We start from the raw sequence: 25310 nt of genomic DNA on the forward strand, positions 1-25310 counted from the left end.
ATTAAACTGAAAGTCAAGCAAGTGCTAAGTGTAACCAGAACGTTACACATATCTTACAAAGCTTTGTTTAAGGACCTTCTCTAAACTTGTATATTTATGGTAGCTGTTTCACCACCATCACTTTCCTCAGTGATATAAATATGCTGTCAAAATCTATATTCCTCTCTCAACTTCCCATTTTGACATGTGTTTCATTATATTCTCTCATGTAGGTTTTTGGCCATTGATACAAGTCAACATATTATATAGGCCTTATATTTCTGTAACTTCCTATACACCTATCATAGAACTCTAAATGTAAATACATTTTTTAAATAAAAAAATTCATGTAAATCCAAATTCTAGGCTGATATAATATAGCAAATGTTTAATATTTATAATTAAAATACAAGAGTTTTTAAGCTTACATGAAAGGTTGCTTTGACGTATGTATGTACAGCAGCTCCTGAAGAGCCTAAGTTATCAGGAGTCATTAGAGGATTGGATGACAGCTGGCTCCCATCTTGAAGCCATTCACTATATCTCAAGCTGGACATTTTAATTCTTTTATTTGGATCCACTGTAAGAAGTCCTAACAGAAATATATTATATATATATTAAATATATTCTTAATCCAGGAGCTATTATTTATCTTTTTAATACTGTGGATAAAGTAATCATTTGAAAACATAAAACTTGAATCATTTGATGAGTCATGATTATATATCACTTTAGATATAGCTCATACAATGTTGACACAGGGTTGTACAAAATACTTTTTAACAGAGAAATGAACTAAGTACTTGTTATAAAACATTCATAAATCAACAATAATAAATCAAGTGTTCAATAACTGACATCCCTAAAAAATTATAGACATTGATTATGGATGAGCTGATAATTACTGCTTGTAACAAAAAGACTACTTTGGTTTCCTTATAAACTTAAATTAATATTAATAAAGCACCAAAAACTGAAGAACACAAAAGTATACAGTATGGTACTTTTCTCTGGTCACTGCAACTAAAAGGAAAATATGAAATATCTATGGATACCTACCTTGTATCAAATCTTTGGCTTCTTGAGATACATTCTTCCAGGCTTCTCTTTCAAAGGAGAATTCTCCCTTTTTAATTTTCTTCATAATTTCCAATGCACTGATGCATGTTAAACCTTTGTCTTGAGACTGGAAGGGTACCTGTCCTGACAGCATTGTATACTACCAGGAGAACAAAACTAGTACTAATTAGTATCATATATTTATTGCCAACTTTACTACAACATTACTGATTACACATTAACCTAACTAACTCAATATTCAGATATTGTTACTTGCAGAGTTAGCAACAGCGTATATATTCCAACTAATGGTACTTTAATAAGAGTTATATTTTCTCTTTAAGGTGTACATGGTCTAAAGCACAACAGGTCTTTATTTAGAGACCTTGTAAGCAACATGGCTTACATGTCTCAGGAATGTTGAAAACATACAGATTTTATGCAGTGGGAAAGCCTATACCATTTACTTATTTTTCAAAATAATTTTTTCTGTAAAACAGAATGTAGGTTGGGTCTTTATCTGAACCGGAACAGTTTTAAGAGCATAATATAAATTTATAGAGGTCTCATAATCGACTTATTATTTCCTTCACACATCCAAGCTGTTTTAACAGGTGAACATTCCAAGGAAAATAATTTAATCAAATTGCTCAGAAAAAACCTGAAAGCTGGCTCTAGCTCTACCTTCTTAAATGCCTCCAATACACATCCCAGCTTGCTACTATATGTGCAGGAAAAATATATCCTCACTCCACTCCAAAGCAGTGTCCATCCAATTCTAGTTTATCTGGGACAGTGTCAAGCCCTCTCCAGACATTAGTTTTAACAAGGAATCAATTTTGCTTGTGTTATAGAATGATTAAAATAAATAAGCCACACAACCAAACACTCACCAAAATGACCCCCAAACTCCAGAGATCACAGGATTCGTCATAACCATTGTGATTCAAGAGCTCTGGAGCAGCATAATGAAGAGTAAAACATGGAGTCTTAAGAGGCTGATTATCAGGTGGTTTTAACCGAGCAAATCCAAAATCAATTATTTTTATTTCTGAATTATCATTTTCATCTGTGAACAATAAATTCTGAAAAGCAAATGCAAAGATAACTAAGTTAAAGTTAACAATTTAAAAGATGCAGTTTTAAAACATACACAAAACTGATTCGAACCAACAATTTAAAAAAGAATTTAGTCTCTAAGAACAAATATGTAAGCCAATATGCTTTTCTCCTATTTGTGAATATATCCTATTTCCTCATACTGCTTAATTAAAAAGAGAAGTTAAATAATGTTTAATTTATAAATCAGTTCTGATTGGAGATAAGCATGTGTTTACCACTATGCAACTTGTGAAATCAGCTGATATGTATGCGCATGCTTAGGAGATGATTTTCCAAGATACAGTGCCAAGCATATCAAATCAAATTCTATATCACAACTATATCACTAACAAGCAGGAAAAATTAGAAACTAGCATGTTTAGAAAGGGAAATGGAAAATGTTTAAACACTGAATTAGTAAAAATATTACACTTCTTAGCAACCTCATTTTTACAGGACGGAGTACTTATTGTAACTGAAGAATATTATTTAACACTACCTACTTTAAAAGAATTAAATTGGTTTATTCCAATTTAAGTGCACTAACCAAATGTGCATCAGTCTTTTAAATCATTTAAAGCTCTATTCTGTAATGTGCTAAGTAATCTAGACTGCCATATGAGTGAGAGTGCGCAATAGCACTCCAAGAATGTGCTCTGCATCTTGCAGGATTGAGCTTTAAAGTTGTCTCTTGCTACCAGTACAAAAACTTGGAAGACCAAACCTGAGAAAATTCAGAGAGAGAGAATGTGTATTTTCCTGTGCCAGTTTCCCTAATTTAAGGAATATTCATATAATCACTGAATTCCAACATTAAAGATGGGTTATAAACCATTAAGATTCAACCAACATGGGCAATACAGTTCTGACAGGCTGCAGAAATAATTTGATTTAGTTATTAGAAAAGTTCCTGGTGAGAATTTGGGGAGAAAGCAAGCTGGTGTGCTGATAATGATAAGAAAATCTGACAAAGCTCAAATGATCTGTTTCTGACACCTCACATTTATCTACTTTCTTTGTCTGCCCACAAAACTCTACTAATAATGCCTTCTTTTTGAGTCTTCCCCCACATATGATGGCTAGAATCAAATTTCCATTTGGCTACTTCATCTTCTTAAAACACTTCTTCGTTCCCTCTGACCCAGAGCTATTTCTTTACTTTAAAAACCTACTTTTTTTTTTAGTTTGTAATTAACGAAACTTTTATATCATGCTCAAAGAATCTGAACGCATTAATCCTAAATCATTTTTCTTCCTCCTTTACTGCATCTTTTCATTTCCCTCCCAATATAGTCTGCAAGAGTACTTATTTCCAAGTACATTTGAATTTTTTCTTGTTCAATTTTAATGCATAGTTTATTCTTTTTCCTCCTGAATGAAAATCATTGTATTTAAGTACATAAAGCATTTTCACTCAGTACTACATCTGACTTAAAAGTGCACGAGTGCGCACTCACAAACATATTCCCAGCCTCATCTTTGGTTCATATATATAAAAATATAATGCAAGGGAATAATGTTAAAGGGTCAAAAGCATTACAAACTCAGACTCCAGGTGCTAGGAACATATTGAACCTAAGTAGCAAAGAACGTAAAGAAAATAATTTTTTAAATTTCTTATACAACGGTGCTAGGAGTCTGGGTAATAAGCAGAAGGAACTGGAAATTCTCACTGGTGAGAAGAAATTTGACAACTGGCATTACCGACCTCTGGGTGGATGCTTCCCTTTACTGGAATGTTAACATCACTGGTTACAATCTATTTAGGAGAGATATAGTGAGTAAAAGAGGTGGGGACTGACACTCTACATTAAGCAAACCCTTACCTGTTTTAGAATTATTGATAGTTCAGAACAGCAGAATCTTGAATGCATGTGGATCAATTTGCTAACTAATAAAGCTCAAGGGGGGCTGTTGCAGATGACTGAATCAATTTAGACAAAAGGACAAGTTGCTCCTTAAAGTGCCTGTCTGCAATTTGTGTTAGGAAAAATTGTGTTATGTGAAATATATGCTGCAGGTCTCATGCAGCCAGTAATAAAACACCATCAGAGTTTCTATCATAGGTGACAATATTCTGAAAGAAAAGATGAAACACCTAAGATAACTATTTTGGACCCTCATTATTATGAGCTGATCACTGGACTGGAAGTTGTGGTTGTCAGTGGACCAGTGACCAAGACCTCATTACATTAATTATGGACAAACAGAGGATAATCCCAGCTAAATAACAGATATACTTGGAACCTAATTTTCCGAAGATGAAGAAAATAAGAATTATGAGCAAAACTGATGGGAAGGAAGAATTTAGAGAGCAAAATATGAATGAACATTGCAATTGTTTAAGAAGAGTTTACAAGACAGCCCAAAAGCCACAATTCCTCAGTCACAGAAGAGAACAACTGGGTTAAAAGCCCATCCTAGTTAAGAGGGAAGTGAAGACAGAAATTAGAAACAAACACACACTATATAACAAATGGAAAAAAAACATGATGTAGATTGTGAACATTATAAATTACCAACTATGAAGTGTAGAAAATTGATAAGGGAAGCTAAAGACATCAGGGAAAAATCCCTGTTCTACTGCTTAATTATTCTTATAGTTAGAGATAGCCAACTTAAAACTCCCATACTGCAAACTAAGCCAATTACTTCTTGTCCTATCCTCAGAGGACATGAAAAACAATTGAATAATGTCCTCTTCATAATAACCATTTACGTATTTGAAGACTTACCAGGTCCCCCTTCAGCCTTCTCCTCTCTACACTAAACATACATAGTTCTTTCAACCTTTCCTTATAGGACATGTTTTCTAAACCTTTTATCATTTTTACTGCTCTCCTCTGGACTCCCTCCAATTCGTCCACATCTTTCTTAAAGTATGATGCCAAAAAATGGACACAGTACTCCAGCTGAGGCCTCAACAGTGCTGGGTATAGCAGAACAATTACCTCCAATGTCTTACATATGACACTCCTGTGTAATACAGCTCAGAATACTATTTGCTTTTTTCACAACACCATCATACTGTTGGCTCATATTAAATTTGTGATCCACTATAGCCCTCGGACTCTTCTGCAGTAATGATGCCTATTCAGTTATTCTCCATTTTGTATCTGTGCATTTGATTTTTCCTTCCTAAGTGCAGTACCTTGCACGTGTCTTTACTGAATATTGTCTTATTGATTTCAGACCAATTCTCTAAATTATCAAGATCATTTTGAATTCTAGTCCCATCCTCCATAGTGCTTGCAACCCCTCCCCAGCTTGAAATGCAAATTTTATAAGCACACTTTCCATTCCATCATTCAAGTCATTAATGAAAACACTGAATACTATCAGACCCAGAACAGACCTTTGCAAAATACTACTTGGTACATCCTCCCAGTTTGACAGTGAACCACTGATAACTACTTGTTGAGTACAGTCTTTCAACTAGTTATATAAGCGCCTTATAGTAATTGCACGTAGACAATATTTCCCTAGTTTGCTTATGAGAATGTCACGTGGAATTGTGTCAAAAGCCTTACTAAAGTCAAGCTATATCATGTCTACTGTTTCTATTTATTAGGCTGGTTACCCTGTCAAAGAAGGATATAACATTGGTTTGGGATTATTTGTTCTTGACAAATCCATACTGGCTATTGCTTATCACCTTATTATCCTCTATTATTGTTATTAACTTATTGTTTAATAATTTGTTTCAGTATCTTTCCAGGTACTGAAGTTAGGCTAGCTTGCCTATTATTCTCCAGGTCCTTCCTTTTCTCCCTTTTTTAAAGCTGGATACTATGTTTGTCCTTTTCCATTCCTATGGGACCTCACTTGTCCTCTATGGGTTCTTGAAGATAGCTAATGGAGCAAAAAAAAAAATGTAATAAATCAGAAGCAGGAAGCCTGCCAAACAATTAGCAGGACCACTGGATGATCAAGGTACTAAAAGAGCATTCAAAGACAAGGCAGTTGCAGAGAAGCTAAATGAATTCTTTGCATTGCTCATCACTGCAGAGGATGTGAGGAAGATTCCAACACTTGAGCCACCTGTGATGGGGTGTACCAACCCCACACTGGGCCACCGGGGGCGGACCAATCATTGTGGGCCCAGGCAACCACGCCCCCTTTCCCCTGCTGCGCATGCTCCAGGTGGAGAAGCTGGATAAAAGGAGGCAGCCCAGGTCAGTCGGAGTGGACGACAGAGAGGAAAGGACGTATACTGCTGATTCCTGCGATAGTCCTGGTGGTAGAGCCCAAACACCCAGACTACGCTCCAGGCGTTTCGCTGATGGCGGAGATTGCCGGGGAAGCCAAGCCACCGCCTGCTGAGGAGGCTGCTGCTTGCTCTATGTCCCAGCCCAGAGGGAAGTAAGGCCTATAGACTGTTTGTTTGTTTTCCCCACCCAGGGGCCATACACTGAATGATGTTTTGCCCTGGCCAGGGGGCTAATTCCCCAAGTCCTATTGCCTGCCCCATCCAGGAGGCTGCAGGGCTTCAGACTGCTTGTTTGTTTTGCCTGCCCTGGGACCCACGGACTATTTGTCTAAGTGATCCTGGCAGGGGGCCAGGACCCACTTGACTGGAATCACCCACTTAACAGGGAATCCCGATGACTGTGTGATGGGGTGTACAAACCTCGCACTGGGTCGACGTGGGCACCCTAACTCGACACGCTGGGCCCTGTCACACTATTCTTTTTAGGTTATGTAACATATCACGTAAATCAGCCGCTATCAGGTGAGTGGAGGATAGCTAATGCAATGCAGATTTTTTTTAAAAGGCTCCAGAAGCAATCCTGGCAATTACAGGCTGGTAAGCCTAACTTCAGTACCAGACAAATTGGTTGAAACTATAATAAAGAACAGAATTATCAGACAAACAGATGAACACAATATGTTGGGGAAGAGTCAACACGGGTTTTGTAAAGGGAAATCATGCCTCACCAATCTATTAGTATTCTTTGAGGGGGTCTAGCATGTGAACAAGGGTAATTCAGTGGATATGGTAAACTTGGACTTCCAAAAAGCCTTTGACAAGGTCCCTCACCACAGGCTCTTAAGCAAAGTAAGCAGCCAGGGGATAAGAGGGAAGGTCCTCTCATGGATCAGTAACTGGTTAAAGACAGGAAACAAAGGGTAGGAAGAAATGGTCAGTTTTTAGAATGGAGAGAGGTCCCCTAAGAATCTGTACAGGGACCAATGCTATTTAACATATTCATAAGTGATCTGGAAAAAGGGGTAAACATTCAGGTGGCAAAATTTCAGATGGCACAAAATTACTCAAGGATACTTAAGTCCAAAGCAGACTGCAAAGAGTTACAAAAGGATCTCATAAAACTGGATGACTGTACAACAAAATGGCAGATTAAATTCAATGTTCAATGTTCATAATACATGCAAAGTAGCGCACACTGGAAAACATCATCCCAACTATACATACAACAAAATGATAGGGTCTAAATTAGCTGTTATCACACAAGAAAGAGAATTTTGAGTCATTGTGGCTAGTTCTCCAAAAACATCTGCTCAACTTGCAGTGGCAGTCAAAGAAGCTAACAGAATGTTAGGAACCATTAGGAAAGGCATAGATCAGGGGTCGGCAACCTTTCAGAGGTGGGGTGCCGAGTCTTCATTTATTCACTCTAATTTAAGGTTTTGCGTGCCAGTAATACATTTTAACGTTTTCTATAAGTCTATAATATATAACTAAACTATTGTTGTATGTAAAGTAAATAAGGTTTTTAAAATGTTTAAGAAGCTTCATTTAAAATTAAATTAAAATGCAGAGCCCCCCAGACCAGTGGCCAGGACCCGGGCAGTGTGACTGCCACTGAAAATCAGCTCGCGTGCTGCCTTTGGCACGCGTGCCATAGGTTGCCTACCCCTGGCATAGATGATACAGGGAGTCCTCGGACTTACGATGCCTGACTTACGTCTCACGCCACCCCATGATGTTTGTTTCGCCCTTATGATGCTCGATTTGCATAAAGTTCTCTTTAAATCACTTCCTAGTGGTATTATACTGGTATAGAGCTGATTGGTTTCGAGACAGCAGGGTAGCTTGTTGCCAGGTAAGGTTGCCACTTGTTTTTGATTGGCTGAGCCCGGGGCCGTGAGCCAATCAGAAAGCTGATTGGCTGAGGCTCAGCATGTGTGCCATTCCCCCTGGCTTTCTGAGCCTGTGTTGCCAGCATTCTGAGCAACATATGTGATTTTATATGTTTATTTGAATGCTATTTACAAAATAGAATGTACTGTAAATACATTGATGTTGCAACATTAGTCATCTATAATTCATTTAGTACAAAAATCTGGGTTATTGTGGTGAAAATAGTGTATCAAGCCTTGGTTCAGGAACCAATCCCCCCTTCATATCATTGATTCCTATGGGAAAAGCGGTTTCAACTTACATTTCAACTTACAACCCAATTCTGAGGAACGAATTGTGTCATAAGTCTGAGGACTCCCTGTAAAACCGACAATATCATCATGCCACTATATAAATCCATAGTAATCCCACACCTGGAATATTGCATGCAGTTCTGGTTGCCCCTTCTAAAAAAAAAAAAAAAAGTGTGTTAGAATTGGAAAAAGTACAGCGAAGGGCAACAGAAAAGATTAGGGATTTTGAACAACTTCCATATGAGGAGAGATTAAAAGGACGCACTGTTCAGTTTACAAAAGAAACCAGGGGTAGCAAGGGATAGGTACTCTAGTTTTTCATAGGCTGAATTAAACACATCTAATTTATCTAAATATTATTTAGCCTGTTCTTTCCTGTTTTGCCCTGAGATCCTTCCCCCTTGTTGTTAATATTAATTATGTTGAGCATCTCATCACAATTAGCCTTTTTAGTGAAGACTGAAGCAAAAAAGGCATTAAATACTTCAGCTTTCTCTGCATTATCTGTTACTTACTCACTCTCCCCTTCTCCATGAAGTAATGGATGTACACTTTCCTTCATCTTTGTTCTACAGAGTTGTGCGTGGGAAGGAGTCTAGGGCTAGGATGACAGGGGTGCAGGTCAGTATTGAGGGGCACTAGCACAGCTGTGGGGGGAGGAGCCCAGAGCAAGCATGACAAGGGTCAGGATTATGACAAGGGTCATGACACATCAGGATTATAGGGCAAGGAGGGCAGATGTACATCCTCTTCTTATTCCATTACTACAGTGAATTCCCTAAATTTTGCTACTATCCAATAGGTTCCTGTCCCTTACAGAACGAAACATCTCAAGCCTATAGCATAGTGGCATGGATAGGGAGGGCTGACGCATAATTAAGAACTCCCTTTTCTACTTTAATGACTTATGTAACTGCCATGTAAAAAAAATTAGTTTATTTATCAGTAATTCACTAAATCTACATAGTCACACCAAGCAACCCTGACCAGTACTGTTAAAAGAGTAGTTAGAGCCTAAATGGGGTCTCATGCTTTTGCAGAAAGGTGCGCTGACCACATCTATATGTGGAAAACTGCATCCCACCCTCAGTTCCTGACTGCCTTAAAATAGTAACTTTAAAAACAACAAGCAGGAAAAAGAGAGGAAGGGCTAGTCTGACTGTTTAGAGGCAGTAAATTCTGAGAACTGTTTACTAAGAAGTAACCCTTCATTACTTCAACTACTCAGATTTCCATTCTTACAGATTAGCACTATTGAGATGAGTTGAAGCATGTGCCCAGTTTATTAAGAGAATGAAGTACTCCCTTACAAACCTAATATCTGAACCAGTCTTTAAATTAAGATGGTAACAAGAGTAAATGGGGGGACTCAGTTCCATATGGTGCTGTATTTATAAAAACCTACCTCAAATGCTACTTTTTCTCTGATGGACAGAGAAACAGCAATCTTCTACATTAAGCATTTTGGCAATATATTTTCTTATCTTGTTAGAATTTCATGACATCCCCAATGATTTATTATGTTCACTAATTCACAGATAGTACATAAAAGCAAAGGGTAGGATTTTCAAAAGCAAATCCCCTGGGGACTTGCACAAATCCTTTTGATCTGAAGTCACTTAGGTTTTTGGGTGAGATTTTCAAAAGCACCTTAGTACCATTATTGCACAGACTTCTTTAGCCTTTAACTTTGAAACAGTTATAAACAACTGTATGCTAGGCAACCATAACACAAAGTATTCTGCAAAAAGAATAACAGTTGCCAAAGTTGTAAGTGGGAGAGATTATTAAATTCCAGACAGAAAATGGCTGGGAATCTTCTGAGATAACAGCTGTATCATCTGCACTCAGGTCATATATTATAACCATCCCTTGAGGGTCAGTCCTACTGGAGAAATTCTATTCTATTCAGGTTTTTATGCCATCATTATCACCACAGTAGCTGAGCACCTTCCAATAGTGCATTAAGCAATGTGTCTATACCTCTGTCATGTTTTGTTTGTCCTCTCATCTTCTACTCACAAGGAGAAGACTGTACAGTGGAGTCTCTTGTTTTGCAAAGTAGAGTTGTTGGGTGGGTTTTTGTTTGTTTAACCACTGCAGAAGAACTGTTTTGAAAGGAAGGTGTGGTTGCATGATCAGAAAGGCATCAAGGTTCAGCATGAGTAGTTATTGTATTAGTTTGCAGCTGATTCATTATTTTTCATTTTTAAATCAAATACAGTTAATAAGTAGATGTGACAGTAACCACTAGGCACTTGATACTAATCCACATCACATTACTATTACCTTTTATTAGTAGTAAAGAAATGGTCACTTACTGTAACTGTGGTTCTTTGACATGTGATGCAGGTATGTATTCTATTTAGGTGTGCGTACCCCCAGTTCACTGGAGCTGGAGAATTTTGCCTAGAAGTACCTATAGAGGGGCAGCGCTCACACCTCATGGCTATTCCCCCTCCCTGTCTATATGAGGCATTGCTGCCCGCACCCCGCTCAGTTCCTTTGCAGTGAATGCCCAGAGACTAGTTTCTGATGCAGATGGGTCAGAGGGTGGGTCGTGGAATACACATCTGCATCACATCTCCAAGGACCACAATTAGAGTAAGTAACTGCTTCTTCTTCGAGTAGATGCAGCCATGTATTCCACTTGGATGACTCACTAGCTATACCCAGGGGGTGTGGCTCGGATTCTATTTAAACAAGGACTGCAAAACCGCCTTCCCAAAGTTTGCATCTGATCTGGATGCTGCAATAATGGCATAATGGTTCATAAAAATACATATTGATGACCACATGGCAGCCCTACAAATATACAATATTGAGATATCAAGTACGAACACTATTGGCATAGTCTGTGCGCTCATAGAATGAGCTCGCTACGATAGAGGGGGCATAGCCAAAGCAGTTTTGTATGCAGTCTTGATGCAGGAAGCTGTCCACTTACAGATAGTCAGTGAGGAGACTGCCTGTCCCTTCATACAGTTTGCATACAACACAAACAGACAAGGTGAAGCCCAAAAGAATTTAGTCCAGTCCAGGTAAAAGGCCAGACACAGTTTGAGGTCTAATGTGTGAAGATGCTGCTCCTCCAGAGATAAGCAGCTTAGGACAAAAACACAGGCAAATGAAACCGCCGGGTTTAAATGAAACCCAGACCACTTTAGATACAAATTTCAGATGCAGCCACAATGTCACTATGTCTTGGGATAATTGCATGTAAGGAGGCTCTGCTATCAAAGCCTGCAGCTCTCACACTCTCCTTGCAGATGTTATTGCCACAAGGAATAGTTTTTTGACACAAGAGAGGAAAGGGACAGGATGCTAGATGTTCGTACATAAGTCCCATCAGAGCTGCTAAGACTGTGTTAAGGTCCCACAAGGGAACCGGTTCCCAGACCATTGAATGGAGGCAAAGGATTTCTTTTAAGAATCTCGCCATCAGTGAAAAACACTGATCTTCCATGAATGGGTGGATGAAAGACTATTGGCACTAGATACACCGTCAATGAGCTAAGTATAACGCCGATGACTGAAGATGCGGTAAATACTCCAAGATGTCTTGGATACTACCCAGTGTTGGCTGAACTCCGCGGGCCAATTACCACATCGAAAAACACTTCCACTTTGCTGAACAGGCCATCCTGGTGGAGGGGGTTTTCTAGTACTGAGCAGGACCTGTCGAACATTCACCAAACATTGCTCTTCCTCCTCATTCAACCATGGAACAGCCACACCATAAGATGCAGGGAGCTGAGACCAGGATTCAAAGTGTGACCAGGTCGGGATGGAGAGGAAAGGATATGGGAGGCTAAAACGACAGTGCAAGCTTGGAAAACCAACACTGTCTCAGCCAGTGAAATGATCGAGATCTGAGGGAAAGCATAAAGGGGAGCTGACTGCCAACTGAGGTGGAAGGCGTTGGAAACTGGACTGATGCCCACTCGAGAGCAGAAAAGAGAAAGTTATTCACCTTGCAGTAATTGAGGTTCTTCAAGATGTGTGTCCCTGTGGGTGCTCCACTCTAGGTGACGGTGCGTCCTGGCGCCATTGATCGGAGATCTTCGGTAGCAGTGCCTCGTCGGGACGCACGCACTCAGTTGATATCTCCCATTTCATTGGAATCTTCCTGAGTGCGTGGGTCTCGCACCCTCATCAGTTCCTTCTCTACCGTGGAGAAATCATACTAGTACTCCAAAGTAGAGGGGAGGAGGGCAGGGAGTGGAGCACCCACAGGGACACACATCTCGAAGAACCTGTTACTGCAAGGTGAGTAACTTTCTCTTCTTCTTCGAGTGCTGTCCCTGTGGGTCCTCCACTCTAGGTGAATGTGAAGCAGTACCCACTATGGTTGGTGGGATTTTGGAGTTTTGTGAGGGACAACAGTAGACAATACCGTATGGCCGACTGTGGTGTCTGCCGTGGTATCCCGTGTGATAGCATAATGTTTGGCAAATGTGTGGTCAGATGTCTACGTGGCCGCCTTGCATATGTCTGTAACAGGTACGTTGTGGAGGAAGGCAATGGATGTTGACATTGCTCTAGTAAAATGAGTCCTAACACCCTCTGGTGGTTGAACATTCTGGGTCTGATAGCAGGATCTGATGCAGACCGAGATCCACTGGGAGGGTCTTTGCTTAGAGATAGCGTTACCCTTTGATCTCTTGGTAGTAGAAACAAATAGCCTAGGGGATTCACAAAATGGTTTAGTTCTGTCAAGATAGAATGCAAGAGCCCGTCGGACGTCGAGGGTATGTAATGCAGCTTCCTGTGAAGTAGTGTGAGGCTTGGGATGGAATACAGGTAAGTGTATTGACTGGTTAAGGTGGAAGGTAGACACCACCCTGGGGAGGAATTTGAGGCGGGTTCATATGTAAGCTTGTTTAGAGAAAATGATGTAGGAGGGTAGGCCATCAGGGTGCTTATTTCACCAACCCTTCTTGTTGATGTTATGGCAACCAAGAAAGCCTCTTTCATGGACATGTGGAGCAGGGATGAGGTGGCCAGGAGCTCAAAAGGGGGTTTCATAAGAGCGCGGAGAACTAGGTTGAGCCTCCAGGAGGCTACTGGTGAATGCATCTCAGGGTAGAGATTTTGCAGGCCCGTGAGGAAACGTTTGATGGTGGGGTGGGCGAAAGTGAACAGCTGTCCAGAGTGTCATGGAAGGTGGTAAGGGCCGCGAGGTGTATTCCAATAGAAGTGAGCGAAAGCCTATCCAGTTTTAGTTTGAAAAGATAGTCTAAGATGTCAGAGAGGGTTGCAGTCTGGGGTATTAGGCATCTGTGGACGCACCAGATGGAGAAGCGTTTCCACTTTTGCAGGTAAGTCTTAGGAGTGGAGTTCCTTCTACTGTGCAGGAGGACATGTTGGACCTGTTCCGAGCAGGCTAATTCGTGGGATTGAAACCATGAAGGAACCATGCCGTCAGATGGAGTTTCCAGAGCTGTGGATGAAGAAGCCAACCGCGGTTCTTCTTCGAGTGCTTGCTCATATCGATTCCAATTAGGTGTGCGCGCGCCGCGTGCACGATCGTCGGAAGATTTTTACCCTAGCAACTCTCGGTGGGTCGGCTGAGGTGCCCCCTGGAGAGGCGCCCTCATGGCGCCAGATATATGCTCCTGCCGACCCAGCGCCCCCTCAGTTCCTTCTTACCGCCCGTGACAGTCGTTGGAACTGTAGAGAGTGACGTAGCTGACCTCCACATCCCTAGCTTTCTCGTTGTCTTATAGTTAGTTCTTAGTATAGTTTATTAGTTTAGCAGTTTTTAGAGTAGAGTAGTCTTAGTAAGTTTGTATATAGTATATTAGTGTATATAGTTGTACATAAGTTGGGATATCGGGGTTTATCCCCGTTCCTCCGCCCCAGTACCAGGGCTCATGCCCAAGTCTCCGGGTTTCAAGCCTTGCTCGGCCTGTCTCAAGCCGATGCCCATTGGAGACCCCCACGTCTCCTGTCTGAAGTACCTGGGGGAAGCTCATCAACCTGACGAGTGCCGCATTTGCAAGGTTTTCAAGCCTCGGACAAAAAAGGAGCAGGACTTCCGTCTAAAACAGCTCCTGATGGAAGCGGCACTTAGCCCGGTGCCCCCGGCACCGCGCGCAGACCAGGCACTGTCGGTCCGCAACGCACCTCCGGCACCAGAGCGACCCAGCACCAGCCAGGTACCTTGGCACCGGACGTCTCCGGCACCGGTACAGACGCGGCACCGCTCGCTGTCTCCGCGGCCCAAGAAGCAGCACAAACCACCTGCTGCTCCTCCACAGCTGCAACCACCGCCGGCGGCCTCAGTGGAGCAGCGCGCCGTGCCGGACCACACCGCGAAGGCACCAACTCCAGCACCGTCGATTCCGGCGCCGCAAGCGCCGTTGAGTCCGGTGCATATAAACTCCCAGCTGCACACCGTGGTTGAGCTGGGTCTGCCGTCCACTCCGGAGACCTTCTCCACTGCTCGCGACCTGATCGCGCTGACTGAGCCTGGACCATCTCACCCTCCAGCACCACCGGTGCGGACTGTCGCATCCATAGGGAAGCCCGCCTTCATGTGACCTCCTTCGCAAAGCGAAACAGCACGGCACCGCTCTCGATCCCGGTCGCGGTCCCGATCCCGCAGATGGTCCCGGTCTGGGCACCGATATCCATCTTGGCGCCAGTCGTACTCACAGCACCGCTCTGCCTCCCGGAGGTCTCCCTCCCGGTACGATCAGTACCGATCCAGCTCCTGGCACCGGTCCCGGCACCTCTCATCGCGCAGTCGATCCCGGCACTGCCTGCACCGTCGGTCGTCATCCAGATCCAGATCAACCTCCCGGCACCATTATGATAGTCGGCCCCACTCCCGATCACGGTACCGCTCAGGACACCGGCACCGGTCCCCAGCCCTCACGCGTGGACCAGTAGACGGCGCCAGGTCAACACAACAAGTGTGTTCGGCACCGCCTTGGCCTTCTCGCCCAAACTCGGCGGCGTCCCAAACGGAGAGTGGCTGTAATGTCCAGGGCCAAGACGCTGATGGTGCTAGCCAGGGGCCAGATGTAGGACAGGATCCCGACCAAGGTCCTCCACAATGGTCCTTCTGGACCCCTTGGGCATACCACCAAGCCCAAGATGGCCCCTCAGGCGCTTCTCGCTCGGCTCATTCGGAGCCTAGGATACCTGAGGCAACTGTTAGCTGTCCTCCCCTGATAGGTTCGGAGGCGACTGCCCTACCGTCTGAGCAGGCTGATGCCCCTACGGTCGTGGACCTAGGGCAGCCGGACCCTCCTCAACCTGACCTTCCCCAAGACCCACTAGTCCAGGGATTATCCTCCTCATCCTCGCCTGACGAAGCCGTGGCAGGCACGTCCTCCTCTGGCCCCCCACCTATAGATCTTCGTGCTCACCAGGACCTACTTCGAAGGGTGGCACAGAACATGAATCTGCAGGTGGAGGAGGTGGCGGAAGTTGAGGACCCGGTGGTGGACATCTTGTCGGCCAATGCCCCCACGCGGGTAGCTTTGCCCTTCATTAAGACCATTCAGGCGAATGCCAATACTATCTGGCAGTCTCCGGCGTCCATCCCTCCCACAGCAAGAGGGGTGGAAAGGAAATACATGGTGCCATCCAAAGATTATGAGTACTTGTATGTGCACCCCCAACCTTGCTCCCTCGTTGTACAGTCTGCAAACGAGAGGGAGAGGCATGGCCAACAAGCGCCCGCCCCTAAGTCCAAGGGCACTAGGCGCCTGGATCTCTTTGGGCGTAAAATCTACTCAACTGGTGGCCTACAGCTCGGGGTAGCTAACCAGCAGGCCCTCCTGAGCCGTTATAATTATAACACCTGGAACTCGATGGGGAAATTCAAAGATCTGGTTCCCCAGGAGTCCAGGGAAGAGTTTGGGACCTTGCTAGAAGAGGGCAAGAAGGTGGCAAGGACATCTCTGCAGGCGTCTTTAGACGCAGCTGACTCGGCTGCTAGAACTCTAGCCTCCGGAGTGGCCATGCGCCGCATTTCATGGCTGCAAGTGTCTGGCCTCCCACCGGAACTGCAGCAGACTATACAGGACCTGCCCTTCGAAGGCCAAGGTCTCTTCTCAGAGAAGACTGATCCCAGACTACAAAGTCTGAAGGATAACCGGGCCACCATGCGCTCATTGGGCATGAATACCCCAGTGACGCAACGCAGACCCTTCCGGCCCCAGCCGCAGCGCACTTACCCTAAACCTTGACCACAGCAAGACTTCTCTAGAAGGCGTGGTCGTGGCAATAGGAGGCAACAACCTGGTCCACAAACAGGCCAGAATCAGGGCCCCCCTAGACCATCAGCGGGGCCCAGACAAAACTTTTGAAGATGTGCTTGAGGACGGAGCACCAGCCTACTCCCAGGATCCTTCCCTGCCTTTCTCCAACCGCCTCTCCTGTTTCCTCCCTGCGTGGTCCCGCATAACTTCAGATCGCTGGGTCCTACGCACGGTGGAAACGGGATACTATCTTCAGTTTATTTCGCCGCCCCCCCCATCCCCCTTCCCTCCCTGTCCCTCTTCAGGGACCCTTCTCACGAGCAACTCCTCTTACAGGAGGTACAAGCAGTCCTGTCTATTGGAGCGGTGAAAGAGGTACCAAGGGACTTGAGGGGCAGGGGTTTTTACTCCCGCTACTTCCTAATCCCCAAGGCAAAGGGGGGCTTCGGCCCATCCTGGACCTACACGGACTCAACAAATTCATGGTAAAGTTGAAGTTCCGCATGGTTACCCTGGGAATTATTATACCATCCCTGGATCCTGGTACGCCGCTCTCGACATGAAGGATGCGTACTTCCACATAGTGATCTACCTTCCACACAGGCGGTTCTTTCGCTTTGTGGTCGGACAGCAGCATTTCCAATTTGTGGTCCTCCCCTTTGGTCTCTCCACAGCGCCATGGGTCTTCACAAAATGTATGGCTGTTGTAGCGGCCTGGCTCCGCAGACATCAGATCCAAGTGTTTCCGTACCTCAACGACTGGCTCATTCAGGGTCGGTCCGAGCTACAGGTGCGGTCTCACGTTCACTTCGTCATGACCTGCTTCAGGCAACTGGGCCTGCTGCTCAACGCCGAAAAGTCCACTTTGGAGCCAACCCAAAGAATAGACTTCATCGGGGCAGTCCTGGACTCGAATCTCGCCAGGGCCTGCCTACCGCAGACCCGCTTCCAGTCCATGATAACTATTATCCACGCCCTCCGAAGCTTCCCGACCTCGACAGCACACATGTGCCTCGGTCTTCTGGGCCATATGGCCTCGTGCACTTTCGTGACCAAACATGCCAGACTACGCCTCCGCCCACTTCAGATCTGGCTCTCGTCAGTATACCGCCCAGGACGGGACAGTTTGGACACAGTACTCACGGTGCCAACGAAGGTCTTGTCCTCTCTGGGTTGGTGGCTAAACCCCAACCTGGTTTGCGAGGGGATGCCATTCCATGCCCCACAGCCCTCTCTAGTCCTCACCACGGACGCGTCCTCTCTGGGCTGGGGCGCTCACCTTGCGAACCTTCGCACACAAGGGATTTGGTCCACACAAGAAATATCCCTGCACATCAACGTCAGGGAACTGAGAGCAGTACGCTTAGCGTGTCAGGTATTCCGCGAACACCTCCAGGGCCGTTGTGTCGCGATCTTCACAGAAAACACAACGGCCATGTTTTACATCAAAAAGCAAGGCGGAGCGCGGTCGTCCCTCCTCTGTCACGAAGCCATACATCTCTGGGAATTTTGCATAGCCCAATCAATCGACCTGGTGGCATATTTTCTCCCAGGAGTCCAGAACACCTTGGCAGATCGCATCAGCAGGTCCTTCCTGGCTCACGAGTGGGCAATACGTCCGGACGTTATTCATTCTGTTTTCCGGAGGTGAGGATTTCCCCACATAGACCTTTTCGCCTCTCACGAGAATCGGAAGTGCCAAGTGTTCTGCTCTCTCCAGGGACGTTCCCCGGGATCCCTGTCAGACGCCTTCCTGATACCGTGGAAAAACCACCTGCTCTATGCCTTCCCCCTGTTTCCGTTGGTCAATAAGGTCCTCCTCAAGTTACGCAGAGACAAGGCCCACTTAATCTTGATTGCTCCAGTGTGGCCCAGACAACACTAGTACACCACGCTCCTCGATCCGTCGGTGACGGAACCAATCGCTCTACCATTGTGGCCGGACCTGATCACTCAGGAACACGGCAGGTTATGTCATCTGGACCTGCAATCCCTCCACCTGACTGCGTTGCTGCTGCATGGCTGACCCAATCTGAGCTGCGTTGCTCTGCTTCGGTGCAGCAGGTGCTCTTGGGGAGCAGAAAGCCATCCACTAGGTCCACATACATGGTCAAATGGAAACGCTTCTCCTGCTGGTGTGCCCTGAACAACAGTGCCCCTACGGGAGTACCAGTACCTACCATCCTGGACTATCTCTGGTCCTTAAAACAGCAAGGCCTAGCTGTCTCATCTATCAGAGTCCACCTAGCAGCAATCTCCGCCTTCCACCCGGGAGAGAATGGGCGCTCAGTCTTCTCCAGTCCCATGGTCAGCAGGTTCCTCAAGGGCTTAGAACGACTGTAACCACAAATTCGTCAGCCGGCCCCTACGTGGGACCTCAATCTAGTCCTAGCTAGACTCATGGGTGCCCCCTTTGAGCCCATGGCCACCTGCTCGCTTCTGTACCTGTCCTGGAAAACAGCTTTCCTCATCACTATCACATCAGCGAGATGAGTCTCAGAACTTAGGGCCCTCACATCGGACCCACCGTATACGGTGTTCCATAAGGACAAGGTACAACTGCGACCACACCCCGCCTTCCTCCCTAAGGTGGTGTCTGCCTTCCATGTCAACCAAGACATCTTCCTCCCGGTCTTCTTTCCGAAGCTGCACGCTTCGCGAAGGGAACAACAGCTGCATTCCCTAGACGTTCGCAGGGCTCTTGCTTTTTACATTGAGCAAACGAAGCCATTCAGAAAGACATCCCAACTGTTTGTAGCGGTGGCAGACCGGATGAAAGGCCTTCCGGTCTCTTTGCAGCAAATATCGTCTTGGATTACATCATGCATCCGTGCATGTTATGACTTAGCTGGTGTCCCAGCTCCACGACTCACTGCCCCTTCCACTCAGGCCCAAGCTTCTTCCTCTGCCTTTCTGGCTCATGGGCCCATACAGGAGATATGTAGGGCAGCGACTTGGTCATCCGTGCACACTTTCACTTCTCACTATGTCATAGTGCAGCAGTCCAGGGATGATGCGGCATTTGGCTCAGCGGTCCTTCACTCCGCGACATCTAACTCCGACCCCACCGCCTAGGTAAGGCTTGGGAGTCACCTAATTGGAATCGATATGAGTAAGCACTCGAAGAAGAAAAGACGGTTACTCACCTTTATAACTGTTGTTCTTCGAGATGTGTTGCTCATATCCATTCCAAACCCGCCCTCCTTCCCCGCTGTCGGAGTAGCCGGCAAGAAGGAACTGAGGGGGTGCTGGGTCGGCAAGGGCATATATCCGGTGCCATGAGGGCGCCACTCCAGGGGGCGCCTCAGCCGACCCACCAAGAGTTGCTAGGGTAAAAATCTTCCGACAATCGTGCACGCGGCACGCGCACACCTAATTGGAATGGATATGAGCAACACATCTCGAAGAACAACAATTACAAAGGTGAGTAACCGTCTTTTCTGGGAGAGGAGATCTGGTCTGTCGGGGAGAGTCTGGGGAGGACGGATGGACATGCGTAGCAGGTAAGGATAGCATGTCTGCTTGGGCCAAACTGGGGCAATAAGTATGACCCGGGTCTTGTCCTCTGTGATGTTGCGTAGAACCCTGTGTATGAGTGGAATCGGTGGAAAACTGTACATGAGGGAGTTGTTCCAAGGAATGAGGAACACATCGCCTAGAGATGCATTTCCGAGTCCCGCTCTGGAGCAAAATAGATGGGAAGAGGATCAGCACTGCCCCGAGTCCCGTCTTCAGCCGAGGACGGTTGAGAAGGAACTAAGGCGGGTACGGGACACACGCGCTCAGGAAGATTCCATCAAGATGGGAGATACCAACTGAGCGCGTGTGTCCCGATGAGGCACTACTACCAAAGATCTCCAATTAACAGCGCCAGGATGCACCGTCCCCTAGAGTGGAGCACCCACAGGGACAGCACTCGAAGAAGAAGTCTATGTTTCCTATTGTCCGTTGTAGTGAACAGGAAGATCGTCGGGATGCCCCAAGCCATGAAGATGACTTGCAGAACACTGGGCTCCAGGGACCACTTATGAGCCGTGGAAAAATTCCCACTGTGATGATTTGTGAGGTAATTCTGGACTCTGGGCAAGTGTCCAGCTATTGGAGTGACACCCTCCTCAATGCAGAACTGCCACAGCCTAATAGTCTCTTGGCAGAGCACTTTGGAGTGTGCTCCCCCTTGCCTGTTCACATAATACATCGCTAAAGCTAAGATTTTGTCATGGTTATTTTTAGTGAAAGTAAAAGACAGCTCAAGGGCAATAAACAAAAATTCATGGAAGCCTGTGACCTGACCATGACTTTTACAAAAAATAACTGACAAATTGGGGAGGGTTCCCCCACTGCCCATGGCACCTGGGAGCTGCAGGGGGTCCCCTGCCCTGGCTGGGAGTGCAGGGGGCCCCCCTGGGCTCCCCGCTGTGGCTGGGAGCTCCTGGGTCGGCGGTTTGGAGCTGCAGGGTTCCCCCACCGCCTGCAGCCCACAGTGGCTCAGAGCTCTGGGGCCCCCGTTGGCTGACAGCTCCAGCCCCACAGTCCCGGGGCTGAAGCAGAAAATGTCATGGAGGTCTCTGGAAGTCATGGATTCCATGACTTCTGTGACTTTCATGACATAACCATAGTCTTATACATCATGGTGGTATTGTCTGTAAGTATGTGAACCACAGAACACTTGATGTAGTCTAGGAAAGTGTGACAGGCACTGCAGATGGCCTGAAACTCCAGGACTGTGATATGCAGTGAAGCTTCCTGCTCTGCCCACAGACTCTGAATTTTCAGCGACCCCAGATGTGCTCCCTAACTTATCAGGAAGCCGTGGGTGACAATAATCCTGGTTGGTAAAGGCTGGATAAAGCTAATGCCTTGACACACATTCCCCTGAACTGTCCACCAGTGCAAGGAGCCCAAGATCAACACAGGGAGGCAGACTAACCTCTGCACGGGGTGAAAAGTCAGATGGTAAACTGTCATAAGCCACGTTTGAAGAGGGCTAAGTGCAACCTTGCAAACTGAACCATCTGTGTGCATGCAGACATGTGGCCTAAGCACCTCATGCACACATGAACTGTCGAGGGAGGTGGAGACTGCAGACCGAAACAAAGGCAACAAATAGTCTGGAAACAGTCCATCGACAAAAATGCTCTCTAACACACAGAGTCTATTAGGGACCCAATTAACTCTATTTTCTAAATAGGGACCAATGTTGACTTTCTTGTGTTTAGAGTGTTGAATAAGTGCAGTGTAATGTGTACGTGAGAAAGCACTTCTTCTGTGAACCTGCCCTTAATAGCCAGTCATCCAGATATGGGAAGACATGGATTTCCTTCTTCCTGAGGTATAATGCCACCACATCCATACAAGTGGTAAAAACCCGGGAGGTAGAAGGCAGACCGAAAAGGATGGACCAGTTACTGAAAATGAACAAACTGGAGAAATCTGTGGCTGGGAGGATTGCTATGTGGAAATATGCATCCTTAAGGTCCAAAACAGCAAAACAATCATTCTGAGTCAATGCAGGGAGGATAGTTGAGAGGATGATCACTAGGAACCTTATGTATCTGATATATTTGTTAAGGTTGCGGATGTCTAGAGTAGGTCTGACCCATCCTTTGGATTTGGAAACCAGAAAATATTGGGAATAAAACTTTGACCCCAGTGTTCCGGAGGAATCTCTTTCATTGCTACCAAAGCCAGAAAAAAACAGACCTGCTCGAGGAGCAGTATCTCATGAGAGGGGCCCTGAAGAGGGACAGGTACAGACGGTGTGGAGAGCAACTGGATAACCTAAACGGACATTGCTTAGGCCTCAGCTATCTGTAGTAACTGAGTCTCAAACACTGAGAAAATGGACTATCCTGTCCCCGAAGCTCTGTAGAAGGGCCAGTAGAAGTCATGACTGGATCACTGCTTTGGACCAACGAGTCAAAATGAGCACTTGGGGGCACCAGAGGAGGGAGAGTGGACTGGCCAAATCCAAGACCAGAATGCCTCCACCTTTGGGACCTAAGCCCAGTGCTAGGGTAGCCCTGCTCTCTCGGGGACAGACAGCCCAAAGGGGCGTTGTGGCCGGTATCGTTGCTGCTGCTGTTGTCCGTCATAATGGTGCCTCTGCACTGCCAGTGTATACACCCCCCAAGGAACAAAGGGTAGCCCTAGAATCCTTGAAGGAGTGCAGAGTTTAGTCTGTTGTTTCAGAAAAAAGCAGCTGACCATCAAAGGCCAAGTCCTCTCTTAGTTCTGCAAAAATTCTGTGCCACTGTACATGTGCATTCATGTCCCCCGCAATTTTTTTTTCTCTGCAGAAAATACATTCTGCCAGAGAGGTGCAGCAATTATGCCTTTCGCCCACCAGGGGCTGCGGTGGTGCCAGAACAGAGGGCAGCCGGCTCAGCCAGACCCAAAGAGGGATATGGATAGGTTATGTTCCTCACAGCACCCTTCCTGCGGAGCCAGGTGAGGAGGCACATGATGTGGGGGACAAAGAGTAGGGCACATGGGGATGCTGGGTCACAGACTGGGGTTCAGAAGGGCTAGTGGGGGGGACAGACTGGGGTGGGGGCTGAATGGGAGTGGGTGTGCAGGGACACATGGGAACAGGGGCAGATATGCCTGAATGGGAGAGGCTAGGGGTCTAGTGTCTGCATGGGGGAGGCTCCCTAATAATCCCACCCTCCCAAAAGAAAACCTGTTCCATATTACTTCTTCCACCCACACCCAACAATCGTCCAGGTTCACACCTAGACTCCTGCCCAGCAACTACTTCCCTTTCCCTCAGCTCCTCCATTACTCCGACTCCCCAAGCCTTTGCACTCTTTCTCAGGAGTGTGGAAAATACGTTTCTGTATTTTAAATGAATTATTATGCAAAGTTCTGTATTAATATGCCTAGTAAGGAATCTGTTTATCAAAAAAACATTTCCTGAATATTTTTTGTTGTCTGCATTGTTACAGACATCGGTGCTGGCAGGGATTTTGAAAGAAATTACCAAAATAATAGAAACTGGCGTGATTATATTTTTTTATTTTTGACAAATAAAATATGCAAAATTTCACAGAATTTTTAAATATTGTACACAGCATTTTTAATTTTTTGGCACAGAATTCCCCCTGGAGTACTCTGTGGTCTGCTGCACGTCGGGAGCAATGCCCAAACTCTGCAGCCAGGATGCCCTTCTCATGGTCACTGCTGAGGCCATTTCTCTGGCCAAAGTGTCTGCAACGTCTAGCACAGATTGTAGCAATGTCTTGGCAACCAAGCAGCCCTCCATGATAAATGCCCAAAATTCCTACCACAGTGCTGTGTCCTATCCAGGATACAAAGGACTGCACTTCCAAGTCAGAGGCTGAGGAGTCAGAGGCTTCCAATAATTGAGGTGCTGATGCAGATGGTACCGGAGAGAGTTATCTTGAACCCTGGGAGGGTGGTACCAGAGAAATCATGAGAGGTTTCCTTCTTGATAAGACTGGTTTGAGAGGAGGTGTAAGTAGTGGTACTTTGGGATTCTTGGTGTGGTGAGGGGTGAGTTGCAGGAGCAAGAACCAGTCGGACAGTTTCCAATACTGGTGAAACCTGTAATGAGGCACTAACCAAGTCTCTTGTGGCTGCATATGCCTCTGGGGTAGATGGGAGTCCCATTAACTGTTGGCTCCTGAAATGTCTCAGGACAACCTCACTGGACCTGGCACGAGCTTTGGAGGCAGCGAACACCTCTTAGGAGGTGAGGCTTCTGAGGTAGCTCTCTCTGCCACATGTTTAGTAGAGTCCTTGCCTCTATCTTGCCTGGGTACCGAAGCTGATGAACAAGATGCTGAGACTGAGGAAGGTCTTGGTCTCTTCTTCGGTACCAGGGATCAGCATGGAGAAGCCAAAAAAATATCTGGTGGAGCACTCCATACCCATGGTGAAGTACTTGGGGTGCTCTCCTCATGCAATGACTTGACTGTGGGTCAAAATGTTGCTTCCATAATCAAGCACATAAGTCTCGCTGTTTCAAGTGAGGATTGAAGCCCTTGCAAATGTGATATTTGTCACTAATGTCGGCCTCACCCAAACACTTCAGGCAGGATGGATGAGGATCACTGACCAAATTAGGCTTTGAACATGTCCTGCAGGACTTAAACACTGAGGAGCAGGGCATCATTGTGGTACCAAGCCTGGTACCAAAAGAAAAGAAACAGTACCAAAGGACACCAAAAACAGAAATGTAACACTAACTTGAGAAACTATCTAACAATAATTAACTGCAACTATTTAAAATGAATGAGGGATGCACTTGAGTAAACAAGTCCGAGATCACTTTGAAAACCATCACTGGTGGCAAGAAGGAACCGGGGGTGCTCAGCTCCACCCTCTTATACCAGCATGCTGTGTCGCAGCAAAAGGGGGCATTCGAGCTGTCATGATGGGTAGCACCGAGGGGAAAAAAATATCTCTGACATCTGTGCACAAGGCACACACACACCTACAGTGGAATGGACATGTGCAATAGCTCAAAGAAGAATCCATTGTTCCTCTTCTTCTGTACAAAAAGGTCTTGTTCACTTCATTAAGGATTTAGAGATT

The 25310-nt window shown here is 45.7% G+C and overlaps 1 protein-coding gene across 1 annotated transcript in view; it reads right to left on the minus strand.

The window, feature by feature from the left end:
* RPS6KA5 (ribosomal protein S6 kinase A5) overlaps nucleotides 1-25310 on the minus strand; it is a 161618-nt gene that overhangs the window by 2013 nt on the left and 134295 nt on the right. The window contains exons 14-16 of the mRNA XM_024209696.3: nucleotides 1932-2123; nucleotides 1039-1198; nucleotides 408-571 (exon numbers count right to left, since the gene is read on the minus strand). Coding sequence (XP_024065464.1) covers nucleotides 408-571; nucleotides 1039-1198; nucleotides 1932-2123 — 516 coding nt within the window. The remainder of the gene's footprint in view (nucleotides 1-407; nucleotides 572-1038; nucleotides 1199-1931; nucleotides 2124-25310) is intronic.

This window comes from Terrapene carolina, unplaced genomic scaffold (assembly GCF_002925995.2).
Source record: "Terrapene carolina triunguis isolate 2854851 unplaced genomic scaffold, T_m_triunguis-2.0 Scaffold96, whole genome shotgun sequence".
Taxonomy (NCBI): domain Eukaryota; kingdom Metazoa; phylum Chordata; order Testudines; family Emydidae; genus Terrapene; species Terrapene triunguis.